Here is a 24,890-nt window from a genome sequence, read left to right on the forward strand (position 1 = left end):
TTGATTTTTAATGTTTCATAATAGTTGCATGTGTAAGTGTTTTATATGTTTGTATGTGTAAGTGTTTTTATTATTGGTACAAATTCTATAATATTTAAAACTCTTCATAGAGTTATTATTACATAAACACTAGAAATTATTTCTATGTTTATAAATAATTGTTAATTCTAAAATAATTATTAAGAATTCGTTTAATAAAAGGATCTTTTGATCTGATAGGGGTGAAGAAAAGTTAAGAATAATATGCAGTTCAACGATCTTTTATATCTAATGAACTCTGGATTATATTCAACTCCACAGAATCTCTATAACACTTAGAGAATCATGATCTTTATAACCTTTAGGGGTGGATCATAATCTCTATATACTTAGGGGTGAATTTTAATCCACAGTACTCTATGTAACACACATTTTCTTTAAACATGGAAGTAATATAATAAATTAGCTATTATCAGTATAAATCTTTGATCTTGATTATATGTTCCAGTTTAGTTTTACTGTTGTAGTAAATAATGATACAAATAAAGTTCTTTGATAATGTATGACACTACCTTAATTGAGTGGGAGAATTTTAAATTTCTTTACCCATCTTTATTTGGTTGACACTTGTGATAGGAACTTAAGAACACTACTGAAAAGCAAATCTAACCATTCATGTTGATAGAAATAACTTATCAGAATTATGAGAATAAGATAAAAGAATTCTTTCATAGTCTATTCGAATGACTTGAGCCAAGATTTCTAATTCTCATGGTATCTTAATTTGATTACTTAATCTCTAGCAAGTATTTTTCACTTCAAATACTAGTCTGCTATATTGATGATTTAGTCTTAAAAGAAACTTATAGTTTCAGACTAATACAATAAGTCTCAACTAGATAACCCTTCAAGCAATAAGAGGTTAAAAGTATTATTTAACCAGACATCTACTATTGAGTGGGAGCTATCTGAGATGTTATCAAATAAGGAACGTTAGGAGATACTCAAGAAAGATTTATGAAAGTGATCTATATATTAGATATTAAGGAACTGTAAATTAGTTATCCTTATATCTATCCCAACTCATTCAAGATTTTGAGATGGCGGTTACTCTGGGGGTGGAGGAGTTATTCTATAATAATTCGAGCTCTACCAGAGAAGATTTATAACTTTGTAAATTCGAAATTACCAGAAAGTTATTTTTACTGAAGAAAATTCTACACTGTATTATCTCAATTCCAAATTTTAAAATATGAAAGATATGTCTTCTGTTTATTCAGATGTACTTAATAAACAATAAGGATTTCAGTAACCCTTGATGAGTAAAGCATATAGTATAGGATGTTTCATAATGTTTTTATGAACTTGTTTTCAGAAGTTTGGGTGGATTCAAATATACTACACTTGGTCTAAAGATCAAGACAACAAATTGATTAGAATGCACAATTTGTTTTATGTTAGTGCAAGTGGGAGTTTGTTGGGCTTTGTGCCCTAAATAAAACCCATTACAATCTGATTAGTTATCAATCTAAAGAGTTTGAAGTGCTTTATGTTTGCATGAGTTTTTCATGCTTATGGTTTAATATATATGTTTAATATATGCACAAAATCAGTTAAGTCCAGAACATATATTTATTTACAATTATAGTATTGTCAACACAGTGAAATGTGATTGTGATTACATGATTCAAAAGACTAAGTCCCTGTTTCTTCAGTCTTTTGGATTTACACTGATGTGATGATTATACTTACACTTGGAGTAAGTGTTATGTTCTTTCCAGGACATTGGTAAAGTATACTAGTTTCGAATGTATGGAGTATACATTGGACTGGACTGATATTGAACTTAGTCAAGATATTATAAACTTACCGTTGTATCTTTCCAAGTCAATATCAGTAGTTGATCTTAGATCAAAAGAATCGAAATCCTGATATGCTTAGGCTCAATCTCAGGAGTGTTATTCATGTTCTTTGATTTATTAGTTAAGCCTACTTTTAGGTCAGGGTGATACGTATATTTTGGGAGCATGATAGTATGATTGAGTGGGAGCGCTGAACATAAATATGGAATCTATAACTTCTACTGGTGTATAGAAGTCAAGTGATGATTCCCTTCGAGCTTAGCTAAATAGAAGTAAATGGATGAGCTCTTGTTTCAGTGACTATTTCTTAGATCACTAAAACATCATTTACAGGTAGCTAAGTGTTTTAAGGGGCCAAATACATTGAGGGGTGAAAACGGTAAATTTATCCCATCTCGATGTAAATTATCTATATAGAGGATCTTTGATCACATTAAGATTATAACAATGGTTAAATGAGATAGCATATCTATATTGTGGAACATATAGAATGCTCTATATAAGTCTGAGAGTGCAATTCCAAGTTCTAAGAGTGGATTCAACAAGGAATTAATAAGTTAGGGAATTTACTTGCTAAATTCGGTTCGGCTTATTGGAAGCTCAGCATATAGATCCATGGTCCCCATTCTAGTTGAGGCCATACTGCTTGTAAGACTCAATAATTAGTTTATAATTAATCAATTATAATTCTAAAGTTAGACTATGTGTAATTTGTGAATTTTCACTAAGCAGGGGTGAAATTGTAAGGAAAAGAGATTCTAGGTTTATTTATTAATTAAGAGACTCTATATGTCTAATTAATAATTATATTAAATGACAATATTATTTAATAATCTATTTTAGTTATTAAATAATTAGTTCTGGCATTTAAATGGTTAGAATTGGAAAATTGGCGTTTTTGAGAAAATAGAAATAAAAATTGTGAAAACTGCAAAATCCAAGTAAGGCCCATTAACACCTATGGCCGGCCACTTGGTTAGATTTTTCCAATTAATATTTTCATTATTTTAATGCCAAATAATTGCTAACCTAAACCTAGTAGTTGTCTATAAATAGAAAGTGATGGCTCAGTCAAAAATAAGCTTTTTGTCAGAAAATCAAAGATTGCCTTTTCAGAAAAATTGAGCCTTCCTCTTTCTATCTCTATAGCCGAACCTACCTCTCTCTCTTTTCCTCTTCACAATTTCAAACCCCCTAGTGATTGAGTAGTGCCCACACACAGCAAGTGGTACCTCAATCATAGACTGGAAGACTGTGAAGGATCACACACAAAGAGAAAGACATTCGGGCTCAGATCTTGATAATACTCTGCGACAGAAAGGATACAAGGGTTAGATCTCTGAGTGGAAGGAGACATTATTCCGCTGCTACCAATGTAAGGTTTTCTTAACTTTATATGTGTTTAATTATCGTTTTAGAAAGTTTATATTTAGGGTGTTAAACAACATTACTTGTGAGTAGATCTAAGATCCTAGTAAAATAAATTCCAACAATACTTATCAAGCTGATCCTCTTTTTATTGTTCAACCCTATTGGAATTATTTTACCAGGATCTTAGATCTACTCACAAGTATGTTGATTAACAACCTAAATATGAACTTATAAAACGAATATAAATAAACACATATAAAGAAAGAGAAACCTGTTGGAGATTATTTTACCAGGATCTTAGATCTACTCACAAGTATGTTATTTAAACACCCTAAATATGAACTTTCTAAAACGATAAATTAAACACATATAAAGTTAAGAAAACCTTACATTGATGCAGCGGAATTAATGTCTCCTTCCACTCAGATCTCTAACCCTTGATTCCTTTCTGTAGCAGAGTATAATCAAGATCTGAGCCCGAATGTCCTTCTTCTTCAAGTTTGATCCTTCACAGTCTTCCAATCTATGATTGAGTTACTGCTTGCTATGTGTGGGCACTTACTCTTTCACTAGGGTCACGAAAAAGATGAAGAAGAAAAGAGAGAGGGTTTCGGCCAAGGTGTAGAAAGTGGGGAAGGCTCAGTTTTCTGAAGAGAGAAATTTCTGTCAGAAAGGCTTGTTGAAAACTTGTGTAAGCATATGTTGTGACTGAGCCATCACTTTCTATTTATAGGCAACTACTAGGTTTAGGTTAGGATTTATTTGGCATTAAAATAATGAAAATATTAATTTGAAAAACTCATCTAAGTGGCCGGCCATATGGTGTTTAATGGGCCTCACTTGATTTTGCAGTTTTATCAAATTTTATCTCTATTTTCTCAAAAACGCCAATTTTCCAATTCTCACCTTTTAAATGCCAAAACTAATTATTTAATAACTATAATAGATTATTAAATAATATTGTCATTTAATTTAATTATTAATTAGACATATAAAGTCCATTAATAAATAAATAAACCTAGAAACTCTTTTCTTTACAATTTCACCCCTGCTTAGTGAAAATTCATAAAATTAGACATAGTCTAACTTTAGAATTATAATTGATCAATCACGAATCAATTAATATGTATTTTCTTTATTATTCTAATAAATAAATTCTCATTAAATTCGAAATTTAGAATTGAAATTCAAAAATAAGAATTTAATATAATATTTATAAAATTATACTTAGATGGTGATTGAAATAAAATTAATTATTTCCATCTTAGTAATAATCTTAAATATAAATATTAAGGAAATTAATTTAAGTTGAATTAAATAAATAATTAGCAACTTAAAAATTTCCTTTGAGAATATATTTATTGGGTTCGAAAATTTAAAGTATATAAAAATACAATTTTTGAAAATAATAAAAATAGAAAAGAAATACTTCAAGCAAAAATATCACCTATCTAGATTTTCTTTTGACTAGTTAATTCAATTTCTAATAATATATATATATATATATTTTAAATTCATTTATTTTAAATTAATCAATTAAATGAAAAAATCATTGATTGTAGTTGGTCCAAGAATTAATTAAAATAAATAATTAATTTACAACTCAATCTATTTTTTCAAAATAAAAAATTCGAAAATATTGCATAAATAAAATGCATTTTTCGAAATTGATTAAGAAAATAAAGAAAAATATATATATATTGAAAATTATTTAAATTTAAGTTGAAAAATTAAATTGCAACCTAAAAATAATTTCCTATTTAATTAAGTGTCATGAAAAATCAATAAATATTTAAGTATCATGATGAAAATCAACTTAGATATTTAGATTCTTCAAGTTAATTAAATGTATTAAATTCAAGAAATAATAATTAAGTGTAGAGAAGGCTTAATTATTAATTTCTATTTAATACTAGGAAAAATATACTTAATAAAATTGTACCAAAATTAATTATTTAAATAATTAATTTCACAAAGTATAATTTTCCTATTTAAATATTAGAAAGAATAAGTAGTCTAGAAATTACTATCTAGAAAATATCTTATTTGACTAAGTATCTTTTCAAAAAAAATTTGAAAAATATCTAATTTAAGTTATATAGAAAAAATCTAAAACTTAAATAATTTCAAATTTAGATTTAATTAAATATCAAAAATTAAGTTGTAACCACTTAATTTGAAGATATCTTTTTAAAGTTAATATTTGAAAAGATATTAACCAAAAAATATCTAAAATATTCCATTTTAAGTTAATATTTGAAAAGATATTAACTTAAAAAATATCTTAAGAATCTTTAATAACTAATGCCTAGGATTCCTCAACTTGATTTAAAATTTAAATCAAATATTCAAATTTAAGTTAGATAAGAAAAATCAGTTGTTACAACTAATTTATAACTTAAATAGGAATATTTAATTAAATAAGCTCCAGAGAGAATCTTAGTTAGTTAAAATTCTATATTTAATTAAATACAAGAAAAATACAAATAGTTTGTCTAGAAATAATAACTAAACTAAAAGTGTTTTTCTTAAAAATTAACTTTAAAATATTAAAATGAAAATAAATTTCATATATTTTAAAAGTTAATTATGTTGCTAATTCAATTTTATTAGGTCAAACTAATATAATTAACCTAGTACAGTTATTCAAATTAGGCAAATGGGCCTTCACAATTGGGGTAGTTCATGTGAGGGGGTGCTGGGTTCAGTATGTCGTACCCACTTCTATGGCTCCCAACTCTCACACAAGGGCCAAAAGAGAGGAATTTAACCTTAAAATGAATAACTGTTATTAATTGAATAGGTCCAATAACTAAATGGACCTAAATAAAATCTATCATGGTGTGACATTTTATTTAGCAACAACCTATATGCATCTATATAATAAAATAAACACATAGGCTCACACAGGCACACTTTGGATGGATCCTATCATGTTGCTAGGTCATACACAGATGAAAGAAGATTGTAAAATTTACCTGTTACAAATTATTAACTTGACCAAGGGAGCCATCAGATCATTAGATCTAGCAAAAGGTAACCATGGCTATTTGCAATCAAGTAATAATAGGTTTTGAAAAACTTACACACAAGTTTAAACCATATACTCCTGCAACAAGGTTAGCTGGATAGTTGGAAGTAGGATTTATTTAATTTTAAATAAATAATTTCGAAAAATAAATAATTAAATAATTAAAAAAAATAATTTAATTTTCGAAAAATAAATAAAAAATAAATATTTATTTCGAAAATAAAAAAAATTTAAATTTCGAGATTATTTAAAAAAATATATTTAAAATTAAACCTACTATTTTGAAAAATTAGGTTTCAACCAACCTAAATATCATTTCAAAATATGCTAACTACTTTTAAAAATTAAATGTTATTTTAAAATAAAAATTAAATAAAAAATTAGAAAAGATAAATGAAATATCTTTTCAGATTTTAAATTTAATTTAAATAAATAAAATAACAAAGTTTAAAAGTTAGCAAAATATCTTACATCTATTTAAAATTACATGATTATAAATATCTTATTTTTAAATTTAAATAAGGTCAAAATATCTAAAAAGATTTGATTTTAAAAAAATATTTATAAAATCTGACCTTAAATTTAAAAATAAGATAAGATATAATCAAATTTAAAAATAAGATAGATTTTTAAGCAAGAAGATAGATACTAATTCTATTCAAATTCAAATTACACTAATATCTTGAATTAAATTTAAAAAATATTAAATTAATTCAAAATTATAATTAGAATTGAATTAGGAATAGTAATAGTATATATACAAAACTATACAAAAAATCGGAAGTTAATTTCATGAAAAAGCATGAAAAATCGAAGAAAAACAAAAAAATTGTGAACTGTACGGACAGATTTGCGATCGCAGGAAAATATCAACACAGCCTCGATTTTTTCAAATCTTTAAAAAATCATAACTAATTCAAATAAAATCCAAATTAAGTTCTGTAAAAGGCTAACTTGCTTAATTTTTTCCATACTATCCAATAAAAATAATTCCAGAAACAAAATCACAATTATTTTTCACGAAAATTTTACAAACATCAATCAATCATCAAATAACACTCAATACAACATGATACCATCCAAAGAACATACAAACAATCGTTTTAAAGTCCAAATTTTATGTAAGTAAATCAATTACCATGGCTCTGAGGCCAGTTGTTGGAGATTATTTTACCAGGATCTTAGATCTACTCACAAGTATGTTATTTAAACACCCTAAATATGAACTTTCTAAAACGATAAATTAAACACATATAAAGTTAAGAAAACCTTACATTGATGCAGCGGAATTAATGTCTCCTTCCACTCAGATCTCTAACCCTTGATTCCTTTCTGTAGCAGAGTATAATCAAGATCTGAGCCCGAATGTCCTTCTTCTTCAAGTTTGATCCTTCACAGTCTTCCAATCTATGATTGAGTTACTGCTTGCTGTGTAGTGTGGGCACTTACTCTTTCACTAGGGTCACGAAAAAGATGAAGAAGAAAAGAGAGAGGGTTTCGGCCAAGGTGTAGAAAGTGGGGAAGGCTCAGTTTTCTGAAGAGAGAAATTTCTGTCAGAAAGGCTGGTTGAAAACTTGTGTAAGCATATGTTGTGACTGAGCCATCACTTTCTATTTATAGGCAACTACTAAGTTTAGGTTAGGATTTATTTGGCATTAAAATAATGAAAATATTAATTTGAAAAACTCATCTAAGTGGCCGGCCATATGGTGTTTAATGGGCCTCACTTGATTTTGCAATTTTATCAAATTTTATCTTTATTTTCTCAAAAACGCCAATTTTCCAATTCTAACCTTTTAAATGCCAAAACTAATTATTTAATAACTAAAATAGATTATTAAATAATATTGTCATTTAATTTAATTATTAATTAGATATATAAAGTCCATTAATAAATAAATAAACCTAGAAACTCTTTTCTTTACAATTTCACCCCTGCTTAGTGAAAATTCATAAAATTAGACATAGTCTAACTTTAGAATTATAATTGATCAATCACGAATCAATTAATGAGTCTTACAAGCAGAATGTTCTCAACTAGAATGGGGACCATAGATCTATATGCTGAGCTTCCAATAAGTGAACCAAATTTACCAAGTAAATTCCTACTTATTAATTCTTCGTTGAATCCACTCTTAGAACTTAGAATTGCACTCTCAGACTTATATAGAGCATATTGTATGTTTCACGATATCAATATACTATCTCATTTAACCATTGTTATAATCTTATTGTGATTTAAAGATCCTCTATATAGATGATCTACATCGAGATGGGATTTCTTTACCGTTCTCACCCCTCAATGTATTTTGCCCCTTAAAACACTTAGCTACCTGTAAATGGTGTTTAGTGATCTAATAATTAGTCAGTTAAACAAGAGCTCATCCATTTACTTCTATTTGCTAAGCTCGAAGGGAATCATCACTTAACTTCTACACACCAGTAGAAGCTATAGATTCCATATTTATGTTCAGCACTCCCACTCAATCATACTATCATGTTCCCAAAATATACGTATCACCCTGACCCGAAAGTAGGCTTAACTAATAAATCTAAGAACATGAATAGCACTCCTGAGTTGAGCCCAAACATATCAGGATTTAGATTCTTTTAATCTTAAGATCAACTACTGATATTGACTTGGAAAGATATGTATAACGGTAAGTTTGTAATATCTTAACTTAGTTGCAATATCGGTCCAGTCCAATGTATACTCCATACATTCGAAACTAGTATACTTTACTAATGTCCTGGAAAGAACATAACACTTACTCCAAGTGTAAGTACACATCATCGGCGATTATCACATCGTTGTAAATCCAATAACACTGATGAAACAGGGACCAAAACTTTTGATTCATATGATCACAATCACATTCCACTGTGTTGACGATACTGTAATTGTGAATAAACATATGATCTGGATTTAACTGATTTTGTGTGTATGAATGTAATAAACATATTAAACATATTAAACCATTAGCATGTAAAATTCATGCAAACATCAATCACTTCAAATTTCTTATATTGATAACTAATTAGATTGTAAAGAGTTTTATTTAGGGCATAAAACCCAACAAAACCTTACATTGGGTGCAGCGGAATAATATGTCTCCTTCCACTCAGATCTCTAACCATTGTATCCTTTCTGTTGCAGAGTATTATCAAGATCTGATCCCGAATGTCCTTATTTGTTGAAACTAGATTCTTCACAGTCTTCCTCAATATGATTGAGGTACTACTTGCTGTGTGTGGGCACTACTCTATCACTTAGAGATTTCGAAACAAAGAAGAAGAAAGAGAGAGAGAGGTGGCGGCTCAGGAAAATTTTTGTGAAAGGAATGAGATGCAATTGTGTTGTGTGTATTTCCTGAAGCCATTACTTTCTATTTATAGAATACCACACGGGTTAGGGTTGAATTACTTGGCATTAAAATAATGAAAAAATTAAATGATAAAAGGCAATACATGTGGCCGACCATGGCAATATGGAAATAGGCCTCACATTTGCAACTTTCCTATTATATCATTTTTGTTTCCCATTTTCTCAGAAACTCCCAATTTTCACATTCAACCATATAAATATCAATTCTAACTATTTAATAACTATAATTAATTATTAAATAATATTGGCATTTATTATATTTATAAATTAGACTAACCAAAGTCTCTTAATTAATAAATATACCCTATAAACTCTCTCCTTACAGTTTCGCCCTTAATAAGTGATGAATTCACAAGTAGACATAGTCTAACTTGAGAATTATAATTGATTAATTAAAACCAATTAAATGAGTCTTACAAGTAGCATTGTCTCAACTAGTGTGGGGACCATGGGCCTATATATCTGAGCTTCCAATAAGCAGATCAAGAATTTACCTCTTAAATTCACTGACTTATTAATTCTTCGTTGAGTCCACGCATAGAACTTAGAATTGCACTCTCAGCTATACATAACGCTCTATATGCTCCACCATATAGATACGCTATTAATTATCCATTGTTATAATCCTAATTTGATCAATGATCCTCAATATAGATGATCTACACTATAAAGGGATTAAATTACTGTAACACCCTACAATGTATTTTATCCTTAAAACACTTAACCCCGTATAAATGATATTTCAGCTAAGTGAAATGAGTACTCCACCATTTATTTTCGTTTGGTTAAGCTTGAAGGAAATCATCATTTACTTTCTATTCGCCAGATAGAAGCTATAAATTCCATATTTATGTTAGGGCTCCCACTCAATTGCACTACCGTGTTCCCAAAATGTACGTATCACCCTGACCCAAAAGTAGGCTTAACTAACAAATCAAAGAACACGAATAATACTCTTGAGATTGAACCTAATCATATCAGGATTAAGATCATTTGATCTAGGATCAACTAGATGATATTGAATTGAATAGATATTATGGTAAGTTTAATAAATCTATGTCAAAGTTCAATATCGGTCCATTCCAATGCATACTCCATGCATCCAACCCAAGCTTTACTTTAACCAATGCTCTGGAAAGAACATAGCATTTCTCCAAATGCAAGTAAACTCTGTTGTGGATTGTCATATCAGTAAAGCCCCAGTGTTCTGATAAATCTAGGAATCTTTAATCACATAGTCATGTTTACTTTCCACTGTGTTGACATCACAATAAACACGATCAAGTATGTGAAAAGGGGTTTGGATGAATTTATAAATCAAATAGACAAATAATTGATAAGGTGAACCAAAACATACACAAATGAATGAAAAATACTTCTGTTTCTTTATTGATATTGAATAATCTGGATTACATTGAAATGGAGTTTTATTTAGGGCATAAAACCCAACAAACACTACATAACCCATGACCGCCAATGGGACTTAAGTCTTCTCCAACAACACTTTGGCCAAATTGACATCGATCGCATCCTCTCTATCTCGATTAGTCCTAACCCAGTAGATGATAGATTGATTTGGCATCTCTCTGAAACTGGTACCTATACGGTGAAGTCGGGATATCATTTGGCCGAGACCATTGACTAGAATAACGATTCATCTACATCCTCTTCCAATAGCAACTGGTGGAAGCATATCCCTAGTCTCTTTAGAATTTCCGACAAACATGCAAACTTCAGTTCGCGATTCCAGTTTGCCTTCTTTCTCTCTCAAGACATGAGCACGACACCCCTAAATCCTATAATGGCGTAAACTAGGTGTACGACCATTCCATAGTTCGACAGGTGTCTTAGGGACTGCTTTAGATGGAACAACATTTAAAATATCGTTTGCCATCTGAATAGCATATCCCCAGAAGGACGTAGACAGAGTTGAATAACTCAGCATAGACCTAACTATTTCCAAAAGAGTGTGATTTCTTCTTTCTGCAACTCCATTTTGCTGTGGAGTGCTTGGGGCAGTGTATTGGGATTCCATTCTAAGTTCATTTAAATGATCTTTGAACTGCATATCCATATATTCTCCACCCCTATCAATTCACAAGATCTTTAATGTTTTACCTAATTGGTTTTGAGCCAAAGTGTGAAATTCCTGAAACTTTTCAAACGTTTCAGATTTCTTTTGCATTAGGTAAAGAAAACTATATCTAGAGAAATCGTCAATGAAAGTGACGAAATACTCATAACCACCTCGGGCTTTTACATTCAAAGGTCCGCAAACATCTGAATGCACTAACCCTAGGGGTTGTTTGGCACGCTCTCCCTTTGCAGAGAAAGAACGTTTGGTCATTTATCCTTCTAGGCATGACTCGCATACTGGAAATTCACCTAAGACAACATTTTTCAATGGACCGTCCTTGGTTAGCCTATTAAGTCTATCAAAGCCTATAAGACCTAAACGTAAATTCCATAGATAAGTTTGTTCATCATTATCAATCTCTTTTCTCTTAAGGCTTCTAGGTTTAGCTACATTAAAAAGTTCAGTATCTAGTGAGATTTATGTATTCGTTCATAAAACATAAAGCCCTTGTTCCATGTGAGCAACACATATTTGAAATCCATTACGAGAAATTGAACAATAAGAACTCGAAAATTTCAATATATAAGATTGTGTTTGTAAACATGAAACACTAATCAAGTTTATACTAAAATTTGGAATAAATAAAACATTTTCTAAAAGTAAAAATTTTTGTTGAAACTTGATACGGGCTGCTCCTCTAGCTTTGACCGATACTAACTCGCCATTTCCAACTTTAAGCTTTAACTCTTCTGGAAGCAAATTTTCCCAAGTTTCAAGCAGCTGCAGTGAAGAACAAACATGGTTAGTAGATCTAGAATCAACAATCCATGTGGATTTGTCATTCTCTAAAACACATGATTCAAAGACAAAAGCATCACCTTCGTTTGAATTGTTTAGAAGCCTGGGACATCGTTATGTCCCTTTTCATTACAATTCGCACATAGAACATGATGTCTGATAATTGTATTTGAAGAAGCAGCTTTGTTAGAGCCTTCATGCTTAATCCTCTTCCTCTGATTAAAGTTTGCAATACCAGGAGGACCCATTGCAATCAAATTCCGTTCATGAGCTCGTAATTCAGCTTTGAGCTTGTCCGTGTCGGAGGAGTTAAAATTGTTGATCATGTAAGATACAACAAATTCATTATACTCCGGAGGAAGACTATTAAGAATGAATTGTACCCATTGTTCCTTTGATAATTCAATTTGCCTTTTGGAACTTCAGATTCATCAACAATAGGTGCAAGTTAATGCAACTACCAGGATGCATTTTCACACTATAGCAATCATTTGCTAAGATATTAGCTAGGAGTGGATCGGGGTGAGGGTTATTCATATTGGCACTACAACATATAAATAAAACAGAAGTAAGGTTTTGGTTCAATAAATTCATACACAAGTTCAGAAAATAACAAATAATCACATATGTTATAAAAATACTAAATTTAACATAGTTTATTTTTCAAGGTTTCCAACAAACTGATACAGTGTCTCGTTTAGGCGAGAGTCAAAGCATCATCCATTGAATAGAGTTGTCAACTCTTCTAAAATGATAAACATTCTAGCAACCTTTTATTCAATCGAAAAGAGAATCCGACGTTGTCTCGTTTAGGCGAGAGTCAAGGTCATTCTTATTTCATGAGCTCCCACCATTGTTTCATACTTTTGTAAGTCAAATACAGTCGCCACCATTAGGGTGATCAATACTAATATAAAACATTTACAAATAATACTTATCTTTCGAGATTAAATGGCGCTAACTTGCTAATGAACGTTCCTCCATTAGGGAGGATTACTCACTAAAACAAAAGCTATGTAAAACCAACAATGGAGATTGAATGTCTCTTGATTAAAGTTCATTATTTAAAAAATATGTATTTCATTTAATCATTTATTTTATTCCATATTTTAATAATGAAACATTACCAATTAAAGTTGGTTTAGTTAAAAAATATTTATAAAAAAAAATCCAACTTTAATTAAATTTCAAAAATGGAATAAATTTGAAAAATATTTAATTTAAGTTGTTTAGAAGAATCTAAAATATCTAACATAAATATTTTTCAAAAAATGATTTAATTAAATATTAAAAATTAAGTTGTAACCACTTAATTTAAAAGATATTCCATTTTAAGTTTGTCCATATTTAAAAAATATCAACTTAAAAAATTTCTAAAGAATCTTAATAACCAATTCCTAAAATTCCTCAACTTAATTTTATAATTGGAAATTCAAAAGATATTCAAATCTAAGTTGATTTGTTAGAAATAACAAATTTTCAACTTAAATAGAAATATTTAATGAAATAATAAAATAAAGCTTCAGAAAGAATCTAGTTGGTTATTGTTGCCCCTGATTTTGCCCAAAATACGTGGACCAACCGGATGATGACGCGTGGGTGGAAAGGATTTAGCATTTGAATAAAAAACTAAGTCTTCTTTAGCGCAGGATTACCTTAGACATGCCTCCCGGAGAAGGCATGTAAGTCTCGTATGCTCCCGGAGAGTGAGATTGCTACAAAGCCTCTCCGGGTGGTGTCAGATTCTATCTGAATAGTTATCTCGCATTTAATGCCGCATGGGAGGAGGCGTATTGAAACTGCCATATGTAATAAAGTCTGACGACGCAACCCCCAATCTGTACCTACTAGGCTATGATCAATAAAGTCTAGTGACGGCTACTCTGTGAGGAATCACATGAGTAAAAAAGGATAAAGGACTACCCTCATCAAATCCCTACAGAACCTAGGGATTAGACCTTGCATTACCTATGATATATTCATTGGGAATGTGTGGCTTTACTGATAGTTACAGAAATGGATGTACCTTAATTCTGGGGATCACCCTACAAAAATACTATAAATACCCCCCAAACTCATTAAAGAGGGGTCGAGAATTCTGGGTTCCATAAGAACTAGAAGAGGAAAAACTCACCAAGAACATTCTTTATAATAAATACTATCATAAATACACAGACTCGTGGACTAAGGCTCATTAACGCCCCAACCACGTAAAAATCTCTCTCTTAATTTCTTACAGCTCTCTAAATTATTGTTATTATATTGGTTGCTGAAAACCTCGGTCAATATTTTGGTGCTTTCATTGAGAGCTGAAGAAAGCGTCTGTAAGCACACACTACAACAATGGACATGACCCATTGGTCATAGAGACCCCCATTGCCAATAAGATCGTGGCCAGAGTCCTGATCGACAATGGGAGTTCCGTGAATCTGCTGTTCAAAGAGGCCTTCACTGCAATAGGCCTAACGGACCAAAACCTTTCAACAAGTGGTTCCCAACTCACAGGGTTCAATGGAACAACACTTATCCCTATGGGAAAAGTGAGGCTTCCAGTCACCTTGTCCCCGGACACACCCCAGAGCACTTTCAAGTACTGCACGTTTGTGGTGGTAGACTGCCCAACAACTTATAACGCAATCCTCGGTCGACCGGCCTTGGTGGACTTTGGTGCAGTCACGTCAATACGACACTTGTGCCTGAAATTCCCAACCCAGGTGGCTGGGATAGGGACTGTGAGGGGAAATCAAGGAGAGGCTAGGCAGTGCTATAACGTTCCTGCCCACCTACCCGTGTTGATGGTCCGCGAAATTATTGAGCCAGAAATGGCTGGAGAAGATGAGTTAGATCCCCGTGTGGGATCCGAAAAAATTGTAGAACCAATGGAGGACGTCGAGGAACTGTCGATGTGCGACCTCGACTCCACCAAAGTACTCCGGCTAGGAAAGAGCCTAGAACCGGAGGAAAAAGAAAGAATGATAAAGATGTTGAGGGGTGCCGTTGACGTTTTCGCATGGTGCCAAGAAGACATGGCTGGCATAAGTCCCCACGTCCCCACGTCATCACCCATATCCTCAATGTCAACCCGGACATGCCGCCGGTATAGCAGAAACAACGTCCCCTAGACTAAATAAAGGTCGAGGCCTTAGAAAAAGAGGTGGACAAAGTATTAACGAGTGGCATGATTCAAGATGTCTACTATCCGGAATGGCTAGCCAATTCGGTCCTTGTGCCAAAGCCTAACGGGACTTGGCGAGTTTGTATAGACTTCACAGATCTAAACAAAGCTAGCCCAAAGGATTGTTTCCCTCTGCCCAGGATCGACCAGATGGTAGACGCCACCTCCGGATTCAAACTACTGTCCTTCATGGACGCATACGCCAGTTACAACCAAATCAAAATGCACGTGGCGGATCAAGAGTGCACTAGCTTCAGGACCGATAATGGGGTATACTGTTACCTAGTCATGCCTTTCGGACTGAAAAACGCTAGCGCAACTTATCAAAGAATGGTGAACTGGATGTTTAACGGCCACCTGGGGCGAAATATGGAAGTGTACGTAGACGACATGCTAGTCAACTCCAAAGCATGCACTAGCCACGCGGACGACTTAGAAGAATGCTTTGAAGTAGTCCGGAGGTATGGAATGAAACTCAACCCGAAGAAGTGCCCTTACGGGGTTAAGTCAGGGAAGTTTCTGGGCTTCATTGTCAGTCAGAGGGGGATTGAGGCAAATCCAGAAAAAATTCAAGCTCTCCTGAGCATGCCATCCCCAAAGAAACACAAAGATGTGCAGAGCCTAACCGGAAAGGTTGCTGCCCTAAGTCGTTTTATCTCCCGGTCCACAGATAAGTGCATTCCCTTCTTCAACATCTTGAAGAAGTGTCAGAAATTTGAATGGTCCGACGAGTGCAAGGAGGCATTCAAAAAACTAAAAGAGCACATTGCCAAACCTCCAATCCTGTCAAAGCCCGTTCTCGGAGAGGATTTGTTTCTGTACTTGGCCGTCTCCGAGCACGCGGTCAGCCCAGCCTTAGTCCGGGAAGAGGAGAAAACTCAGCATCCCATGTACTATGTCAGCAAGCGCATGATAGGGGTGGAGACGCAATACCCAGTCATCAAAAAACTGGTTTTTTGCCTCCTAATGGCCTCGAGAAAATTGAGACCCTACTTCCAAGATCACCCAATCAAGGTATTGACAAACCACCCACTCCGGCAAGTCCTGCAAAAGCCAGAGGCGTCCGGAAGGCTCCTCAAATGGGCAATGGAGCTAAGCCAATTTGACTTGCACTACATCCCCCGCATTTCCATAAAGGGACAGGCGTTAGCAGACTTTATCACGGAGTGCAATGAAGCCGAAGCTACCGCAAACATACCCACACCATCAGTCCCAGCATGGAAAGTATTTGTAGACGGAGCTTCCAACGAGAACGGATCCGGAGCGGGGGTCGCAATGATATCTCTGAGTGGACTCCGACTCAAGGCAGCCCTACGGTTTGACTTCTCAGCTTCAAACAACGAGGCTGAATATGAAGCCTTGATAGCAGGGCTAAGACTAGCAAAAACTATAGGGGCCAAAAGAGTAGAGGTCTACAGCGACTCCCAGCTGGTAGTGAACCAGGTGTCGGGAGAGTATCAGACGCGCGGAGAAAGAATGGCCGCGTATGTAGCGATAGTCCGGGAACTGCTCCACGAGTTCGCGGACTATAAAGTGGAAAGAATCCCCAAAGAAAAGAACGCTCATGCGGACTGTCTGGCTAAGTTAGCTTCGGACAGTAAAATTGAGAAACTCGGGGTAGTACCCGTGGAACGCTTGGCAGAGCCAAGCATCAAAGTAAAAGAGGCCATAACAACAGTTGTGCAAGAACCCAGCTGGATGGTCCCCATCATAGAATACATAACAAAAGGTGAGCTGCCCCAAGAAAGGGCACTGTCCAGAAAGATTCAGTATCAGGCTCACTATTATGTGATGATGGACAAAATTCTCTATCGAAGAGGACTCAGCATGCCTTATTTAAGGTGTGTATCGGACCCTGAAGCTAAGCAAATTATGCTAGAGGTCCACGAAGGGTTCTGTGGAGATCATACCGGAGGACCGAGTCTCTCAAAGAAAATATTGAGACAAGGGTACTTCTGGCCAACAATGAAAAAAGATTGCATAGACTATGCCCAAAAATGTGATTCGTGCCAAAGGTTCGCAAACATACCGAGAGCTCCCCCCAATGAGATTACCCTGATGACTAGTCCCTAGCCCTTCGCGGTCTGGGGGATAGATCTTATTGGGTCCCTGCCAACAGGAAAGGGAGGAGTAAAGTATGCAATAGAAGCAGTAGACTACTTCACCAAATGGACGGAGGCTGAGCCGATGAAGACTATAACTGCTAAAAAAGCACTAGACTTTGTTGTTAAAAACATACTGTGTCGCTATGGCTTGCCTCACAAAATAGTCTCTGACAATGGAAAGCAATTTGATTGCGAAGAGTTCACTGACTTCTGCAACCAACACAGAGTTGTTAAAAGCTTCTCCGCGGTGGCAAGGCCGCAAACTAACGGACAAGTAGAAGCAGTCAACAAATTCCTAAAGGTCACCCTAACGAAAAAGGTGCTGGCCTGCAAAAACAACTGGCCTGAAGAATTGCCGAGAGTGTTATGGGCCTACCGGACGACCCCAAGAACTACGACCGACCACTCGCCTTTCTCAATGGCGTACGGTTGTGAAGCAATGGTCCCGGTAGAAACGTTATTCCCGTCCCACAGGAGAACGACCTATGATCCAGCCACAAACCAAGCTTTGTTATAGGAAGCGCTGGATCAAGTTGAAGAGCTCCGAGACGAGTTTCAAATGCGAATGGCAGCTTATCAAAAGAAGGTGACTAAATATTTTAACTCCAAAGTTAAAAACAGAAAATTCACTATTGGTGATATGGTCTTAAGAAGAGTCTTCCCAGCCACTCAAGAACCCGAAGTGGGGGTACTTGGGCCAAATTGGGAAGGGCCATATGAAATCGAAGATGAGATCAGCTCCGGAACCTATAAGCTAAAAAGGATGGATGGAACCATTGTGCCAAGGGCCTGGAACGCCGATCATCTCTGGAAGTATTACTAATAGTCCAAATATGTTAACTTAGGCTTTGTTTAAAGAATTTGTACCGTCAAAATGTGTGCAACCTCTAAACTCTAAATAAAACTGAGTGCCTTAAAAACAAAGTTTTCATGCCACTCAGGGGGGTACTAATGCATACCACACGGACAGATGTAAAATCGGCCAAAAATAAAAACAAAGTCAAAAGGAATATGCATCAATATGATCATATAAAAAATATCCTGACCCAAAGGGCAGGTCCAAAAGAAACAATATGCATCAATATGATCATATAAAAAATATCATGACCCAAAGGGCAGGTCCAAAAGAAAAAATATGCATCAAAAGGATCATATATATGAAATATCCCAGCCCTAAGGGCAGGTAAAAAAAAATATATATAATACAAAGGACCCGGGGAAAGACCATAAGTAATTGTCTCCCCTTAGAGAATAAAACAGCTACATACTTAAGATTGTCTTGAATAAAAGAAAAATAGTTGTAGAAAAAGAAAAAAAAAGAGATATAATCTTGGTAAAATGGGCTGGACTCAGCGGCCTAATCAATACGCGGAGGAAGACGAGGGCCCCGGCGTGCTTCAAGCATAGCATCAAGCCTCTTCTTCTTCTCCCAAAATTTGGCAAGAGCCTCCTCAGGCTTGGGATAAAAGTCAAGCTTAATGTTTTGGCCATTTGACTGCCAGGCCATATAGGTGCCATCGTCGAAGCATTTAACGCAGTTCTTGCAAGAAACGGGGGTCAGGCGCTCATCTCTTGTAACACCCCGATTTCCCGAGATGTCACATAGGATAGTCCGTATAAAACAATTTAATAAGATAAAGACAAACAAATACTTCTTTATTGAAAAATATCCAAGCATGAGATCTCATTGTTTAAAACAAAATACTTTTAGTACTGTAAACTTAAATAAGAACTAGTTAAGTCAAAATAATAGATCCAAAATGTTTAGCAGTTAAAAAAAAAAACATTAAAAGCAAAATACTGTGCCAGCCCCCTAACATGCGGTCCACGCCTCGAGCTCTTCATTCTCACTGCTTAGCCTTACCCTTACCTGCACACAGAGTACCTGTGAGCTAACACCCAGTAAGAAGAGCTATGTAGGACATAACCCTCCTAACTAGTTACTTGACATAATTTACTCTTTAATATTACTCAACAGTAATTCACATTCCATAAATATATCCACAACGCATGTTGTTCTCACATGCACACATCAAGTCTCATACCGCACATTATACTCACATACGATAATCAACTATTCTCTCATGTTGATCAGACATGAGGTAACCTACCCTGCCTTGTGTTATTCTCACACTTGGCATCCAACAGGGCAATTAATTACCATAAGTTGTACTCACCCATGACAATGTTATAACCTGCAAGTGTTATGCTCACACAACTGACAAGACCCTAATATTATTCTCATGCTAACGATGCTCACAAAATATAAGGAAATCACAACACAATCAAATTAAATAACAAACCAACCCAAGTTGTATGCATAACATACACCCTGTGTACAGATGTCCACTCTTCTTACCTCAGTTGCTAAGACCACACTTGCTACCTCGAGCACCTCAACGAATTTCCTTGTTGAGAACAAGATCCTAGACATTCATTAACACAACAATACACTCAAAATACATTCAAGTATGAATCTCTAAACTCATACAGAAACTTACGCAAAAATACGTAACACATAGGTCCATTTCACTTGCATGACACACCATACATAAGCATTTATTATTTTGATTCACACAAACATATTGCATGGACTCAAACAAACATTCTTAACGTAAAACATGAATTCATACAACACATTTTTACGTAAAATTTACTAAAATACTATTTATTCTTATTAAAGTCCAAATAAATAGTTAATTAATCCCAATAATTATAATAAATACCTACAGCAACCAATAAATAATAAAACCTATTCCATTCAATATCATAGACAGTATATGGTATTTCAAAAATACATTTTACTATTTTAACAACACTTATTCATTTTTCATAATTAACTTAAGCATTAATTAAGTAAATTCATGAAAAATACCAAAATTGATTAAAAACCGAATCTAACTCTTCTAATACACTTTATAATCTGCAATAAGTCATAAATAATTTTCTTTGAATTTTCTAAGCAACCTAGGTATTTTTCATAATTAAAATAAGAAATAACATCAATAATTCTTGAAAAATACATAATCGCCTGAAAATTCAATCTACCAATTTTATAACAGTTTGCATATCATCGCCCATCATATAAAATAAATTTATATTTTTCTGAGCAACCTAAGTATTTTTTATAATTAATCTAATAAATAACACAAATAATTCATGAAAAATACAAAATTAACCAAAATTTGAATCTACCAATTTTGCAATAGTTTATATCTCATAACGAATCATATAAAATATATTTAGATTTTTCTGAGTAATCTAAGTATTTTTCTTAATTAATTTAACAAATAAACCAAATAATTCATAATAAATCAAATAATTGCAAGAAAATTATCAAACTTCATAGTAGGCCTAAGAACACCTAGCACAAGTCAAGAACTGAAAGAAAATCGAAAAATAACCTCCAGAAACCCCTGAACGGAGTGTCGCCGGAGTTCTCGTCGGTTTCGTCGCCGGTAAAGTGTAACTTTGTCTCCGATTGCTCTTGAAGCGTCCTTTCGATTGGGGAAGCTCTCCACAATGCTCAGGACCTCAAAACAATCAAGAAAAGTGGTCCGAGAAGGCAGATCGGGGTTGTCTTCTTCGTTGGCGGTGTACCGTCTTTAATGGAGTCAAAATTTTGGATTTTCGTTTTGGACGTTAAAGCTTCGTTTTCTTACGTCAAAAACAATCCTTAGGGTCCCATGCACTCAAATATAACCTCCCTTGACCCAAGAACAAGCTTAAACACGTTCGAATTCGACTCCGTAACTAAGCCGCACCTTTGAAGCTTCAAAAATGGCGAATCTTAAAACGACGACTTCCGCCCCTTATACCACGTTAAAAAGCTTCCTTAGGTCGTATATAAGTGATCCCAAACCCCCACGTTCACCCAGGTTGCACTCCGATTGAAGAAACAAAAATTTTCGGTATCGTATACGCCGTATACGTGCTCTCTCTCTCTCTCTCTCTCTCTCTCTCTCTCTCTCTCTCTCTCTCTCTCTCGTTGGTTCTTTGTTTTGTGTGTACGAAAATAGAGCTTAAAACCTATTTTCTATCGTGTTTAAACCCAAGCAAAATATCGCATTGAACCGAAGTGGAGCGATTCCCATTCCACAAAAATAGGCATTCGGTTCGTGCATATATAGTTCGTATATAACAACAGTAACAATAACAATAATAATAATAATAATAATAATAATAATAATAATGTTAAATATACCCTTTAACACTATAATAATATTTACCCATATTATTAGACCAAAATAATAATCCCAATATTATTATAAGTTAACATTCATCATTGTTATTATTCCCACACTAATAATAATATGTACCAAAATCAAACAATTCACACACCCATATAATAATAGCCAAATATATATATTTATTAGGCATTATGCACATGCCAATAATATCATATCATCACAAAGAAAAATCTCATGCATTTTTAAATCCATAAATATGTAAAATAATAAAAAAAAATACTCTCAACTAAATAAAATTACAAAAATACCCTTTCGGAGTTAGCGGATATTACAATTATCCCTCTCTAAAAGAAAATTTCGTCCCGAAATTTTACTCAAATAATTCTGGATATTGTTCTCGCATATCAGACTCAAGCTCCCAAGTAGCTTCCTCAACCACACTGTTTCTCCATAGGACTTTCACCAAGGTAATAGTCTTATTTCTCAAAATCCTATCTTTTTGATCAAGAATCTTTATCGGGCGTTCATTGTAAGATAAGTCTTCCTGCAAACCCAGTGTTGCATAGCTCAAAACATGTGATGGGTCTGACACATATTTCCGGAGTTGAGATACATGAAATACATTGTGCACCCCAGATAATGATGGCGGTAAAGCTATTCTATAAGCTACACTGCCTACTCTGTCCAATATCTGAAATGGACCAACATATCTAGGACTTAGTTTCCCTTTCTTGCCAAATCTCTTCACTGAGAGTCCTTTTCGTGGTGTCACTCGAAGAAACACATGATCACCCACTTCGAACTCAATGTCCCTCCGCTTCAGGTCTGCGTAAGATTTCTGTCTGCTCTGAGCTGTGATCATTCTAGCCCTGATCTTCTGAATAGCTTCGTTGGTGTGCTGAACTGCATGTGGCCCTAGGAGTTTGTTCTCTCCCAACTCATCCCAATGCAGTGGAGACCTGCATTTTCTTCCATACAACATCTCATAGGGTGCTACCCCGATAGTAGACTGATAGCTGTTGTTGTAAGAAAATTCAATCAAAGGCAGGTATTTGCTCCATGATCCTTGGAAATCTATCACACATGCCCTCAACATATCTTCCAAGATCTGATTTGTTCTCTCAGTCTGACCATCTGTCTCTGGATGATATGCAGTGCTGAACTTCAATCGAGTTCCCATTGCTCTCTGTAAGCTTTCCCAAAAAGATGAAGTGAACCGAGCATCTCGATCACAAACAATAGAATACGGTGCCCCATGTAATCTCACAATCTCATTCACATAAAGTTCAGCAAAATAAATGGTCCATGGAGTAAGTCATGCGTACTGGTAGAAAATGGGCAGATTTTGTATACCTATCGACGACTACCCAAATGGCGTCATGTTGCTTTGTAGTCTTAGGTAACCCAGTCACAAAATCCATGGAAATCTCTTCCCACTTCCATTCAGGGAGCTTCAGTGGTTGTAATAATCCCGCTGGTCTTTGATGCTCTGCTTTAACTTGTTGACGTGTTAAGCATTTGGCCACAAATTCAACTACATCCTTTTTCATACCAGGCCACCAATACAATGCTTTTAGGTCATGGTACATTTTAGTGGTCCCGGGATGAACTGAATAAGGTGTAGTATGACCTTCTACCAATATCCCCTTCTTGAGCTCATCATTATCGGGCACATAAATTCGTCCCTTGAACCGAATTAATCCCGTGTCTGATATTTCATAATCTTTGGCGTTACTATTCAAAATTTCTTGCTTTAGTTCACTGAGCTTTTGATCTGTCGTCTGCCCCTCCTTAATTCTTTCTAAAAAAGTGGATTGAAGTGTGACCTTTGCAAGTTGCCCTGTAATAAACTCTATACCAGCTCGTTCCATGTCTTCCACTAATTCCCTTGATACTCCTTGTAAAGTGGAAACTAGTCCGGGACCTCTACGGCTGAGTGCATCCGCTACCACATTGGCTTTACCGGGATGGTACATTATCTCGCAGTCGTAGTCTTTGACCAACTCCAACCATCTTCTCTGCCTCATGTTTGACTCCCTCTGGGTGAAAAAGTACTTTAAACTCTTATGATCGGTGTAGATTTCACATTTCACTCCATAGAGATAATGACGCCAAATTTTTAGTGCAAAAACCAATGCGGCTAACTCTAGGTCATGTGTCGGGTATCTCTGTTCGTATTCTTTTAATTGTCTTGAAGCGTAAGCAATTACCTTCCCTTCTTGCATTAGAACACAACCCAACCCTTTTTTAGATGTGTCACAATATACCGCAAATTGTCCCTCTTCTGTTGGTAAACTGAGGATTGGTGCTGAAATAAGTCTATTCTTCAACTCTTGGAAGCTTTGCTCACACTTGTCTGACCAGGAAAATTTTAGATTCTTCCTAGTTAATTCTGTTAAGGGTGTGGCTATCTTTGAGAACCCCTCAACAAACCTTCTATAATAGCCTGCTAAACCCAAAAAGCTTCGAACCTCTGAGGCGGTCTTTGGTCTAGGCCATTCTTTCACTGCAGCAACCTTAGCAGGATCTACTTTTATTCCCCCGTTAGTGACAATGTGGCCCAAAAATGCAACCTCGGACAACCAGAACTCACATTTTGTGTACTTAGCATACAATTGATGTTCTCTCAGTCGCTGTAAGGTCAAGCGTAAGTGCTCCTCATGTTCCTCCTCTGTCTTAGAATAAATCAGTATATCATCTATGAATACAATGACAAACTGATCCAGATATTCCTTGAAGACTCGGTTCATGAGGTCCATAAAAGCTGCTGGGGCATTTGTAAGTCCAAATGACATCACCATGAACTCGTAATGCCCGTATCTCGTTCTGAAGGCTGTCTTCGGTATGTCTTCATTTTTGATTCTTAGCTGATGGTATCCTGAACGAAGATCAATCTTAGAAAATACCTTTTTTCCTT

The 24,890-nt window shown here is 34.6% G+C and overlaps 1 protein-coding gene across 1 annotated transcript; it reads right to left on the reverse strand.

Moving 5' to 3' along the window:
• Window positions 1–22,343: 22,343 nt before the first annotated feature.
• On the reverse strand, window positions 22,344–22,955 carry LOC133039617 (uncharacterized). Its single transcript, XM_061118520.1, has one exon. The coding sequence runs from the start codon at window positions 22,953–22,955 to the stop codon at window positions 22,344–22,346; it is 612 nt and encodes a 203-aa protein (XP_060974503.1).
• Window positions 22,956–24,890: the final 1,935 nt, after the last annotated feature.

This window comes from Cannabis sativa, chromosome 7, assembly GCF_029168945.1.
Source record: "Cannabis sativa cultivar Pink pepper isolate KNU-18-1 chromosome 7, ASM2916894v1, whole genome shotgun sequence".
Lineage (NCBI taxonomy): Eukaryota > Viridiplantae > Streptophyta > Magnoliopsida > Rosales > Cannabaceae > Cannabis > Cannabis sativa.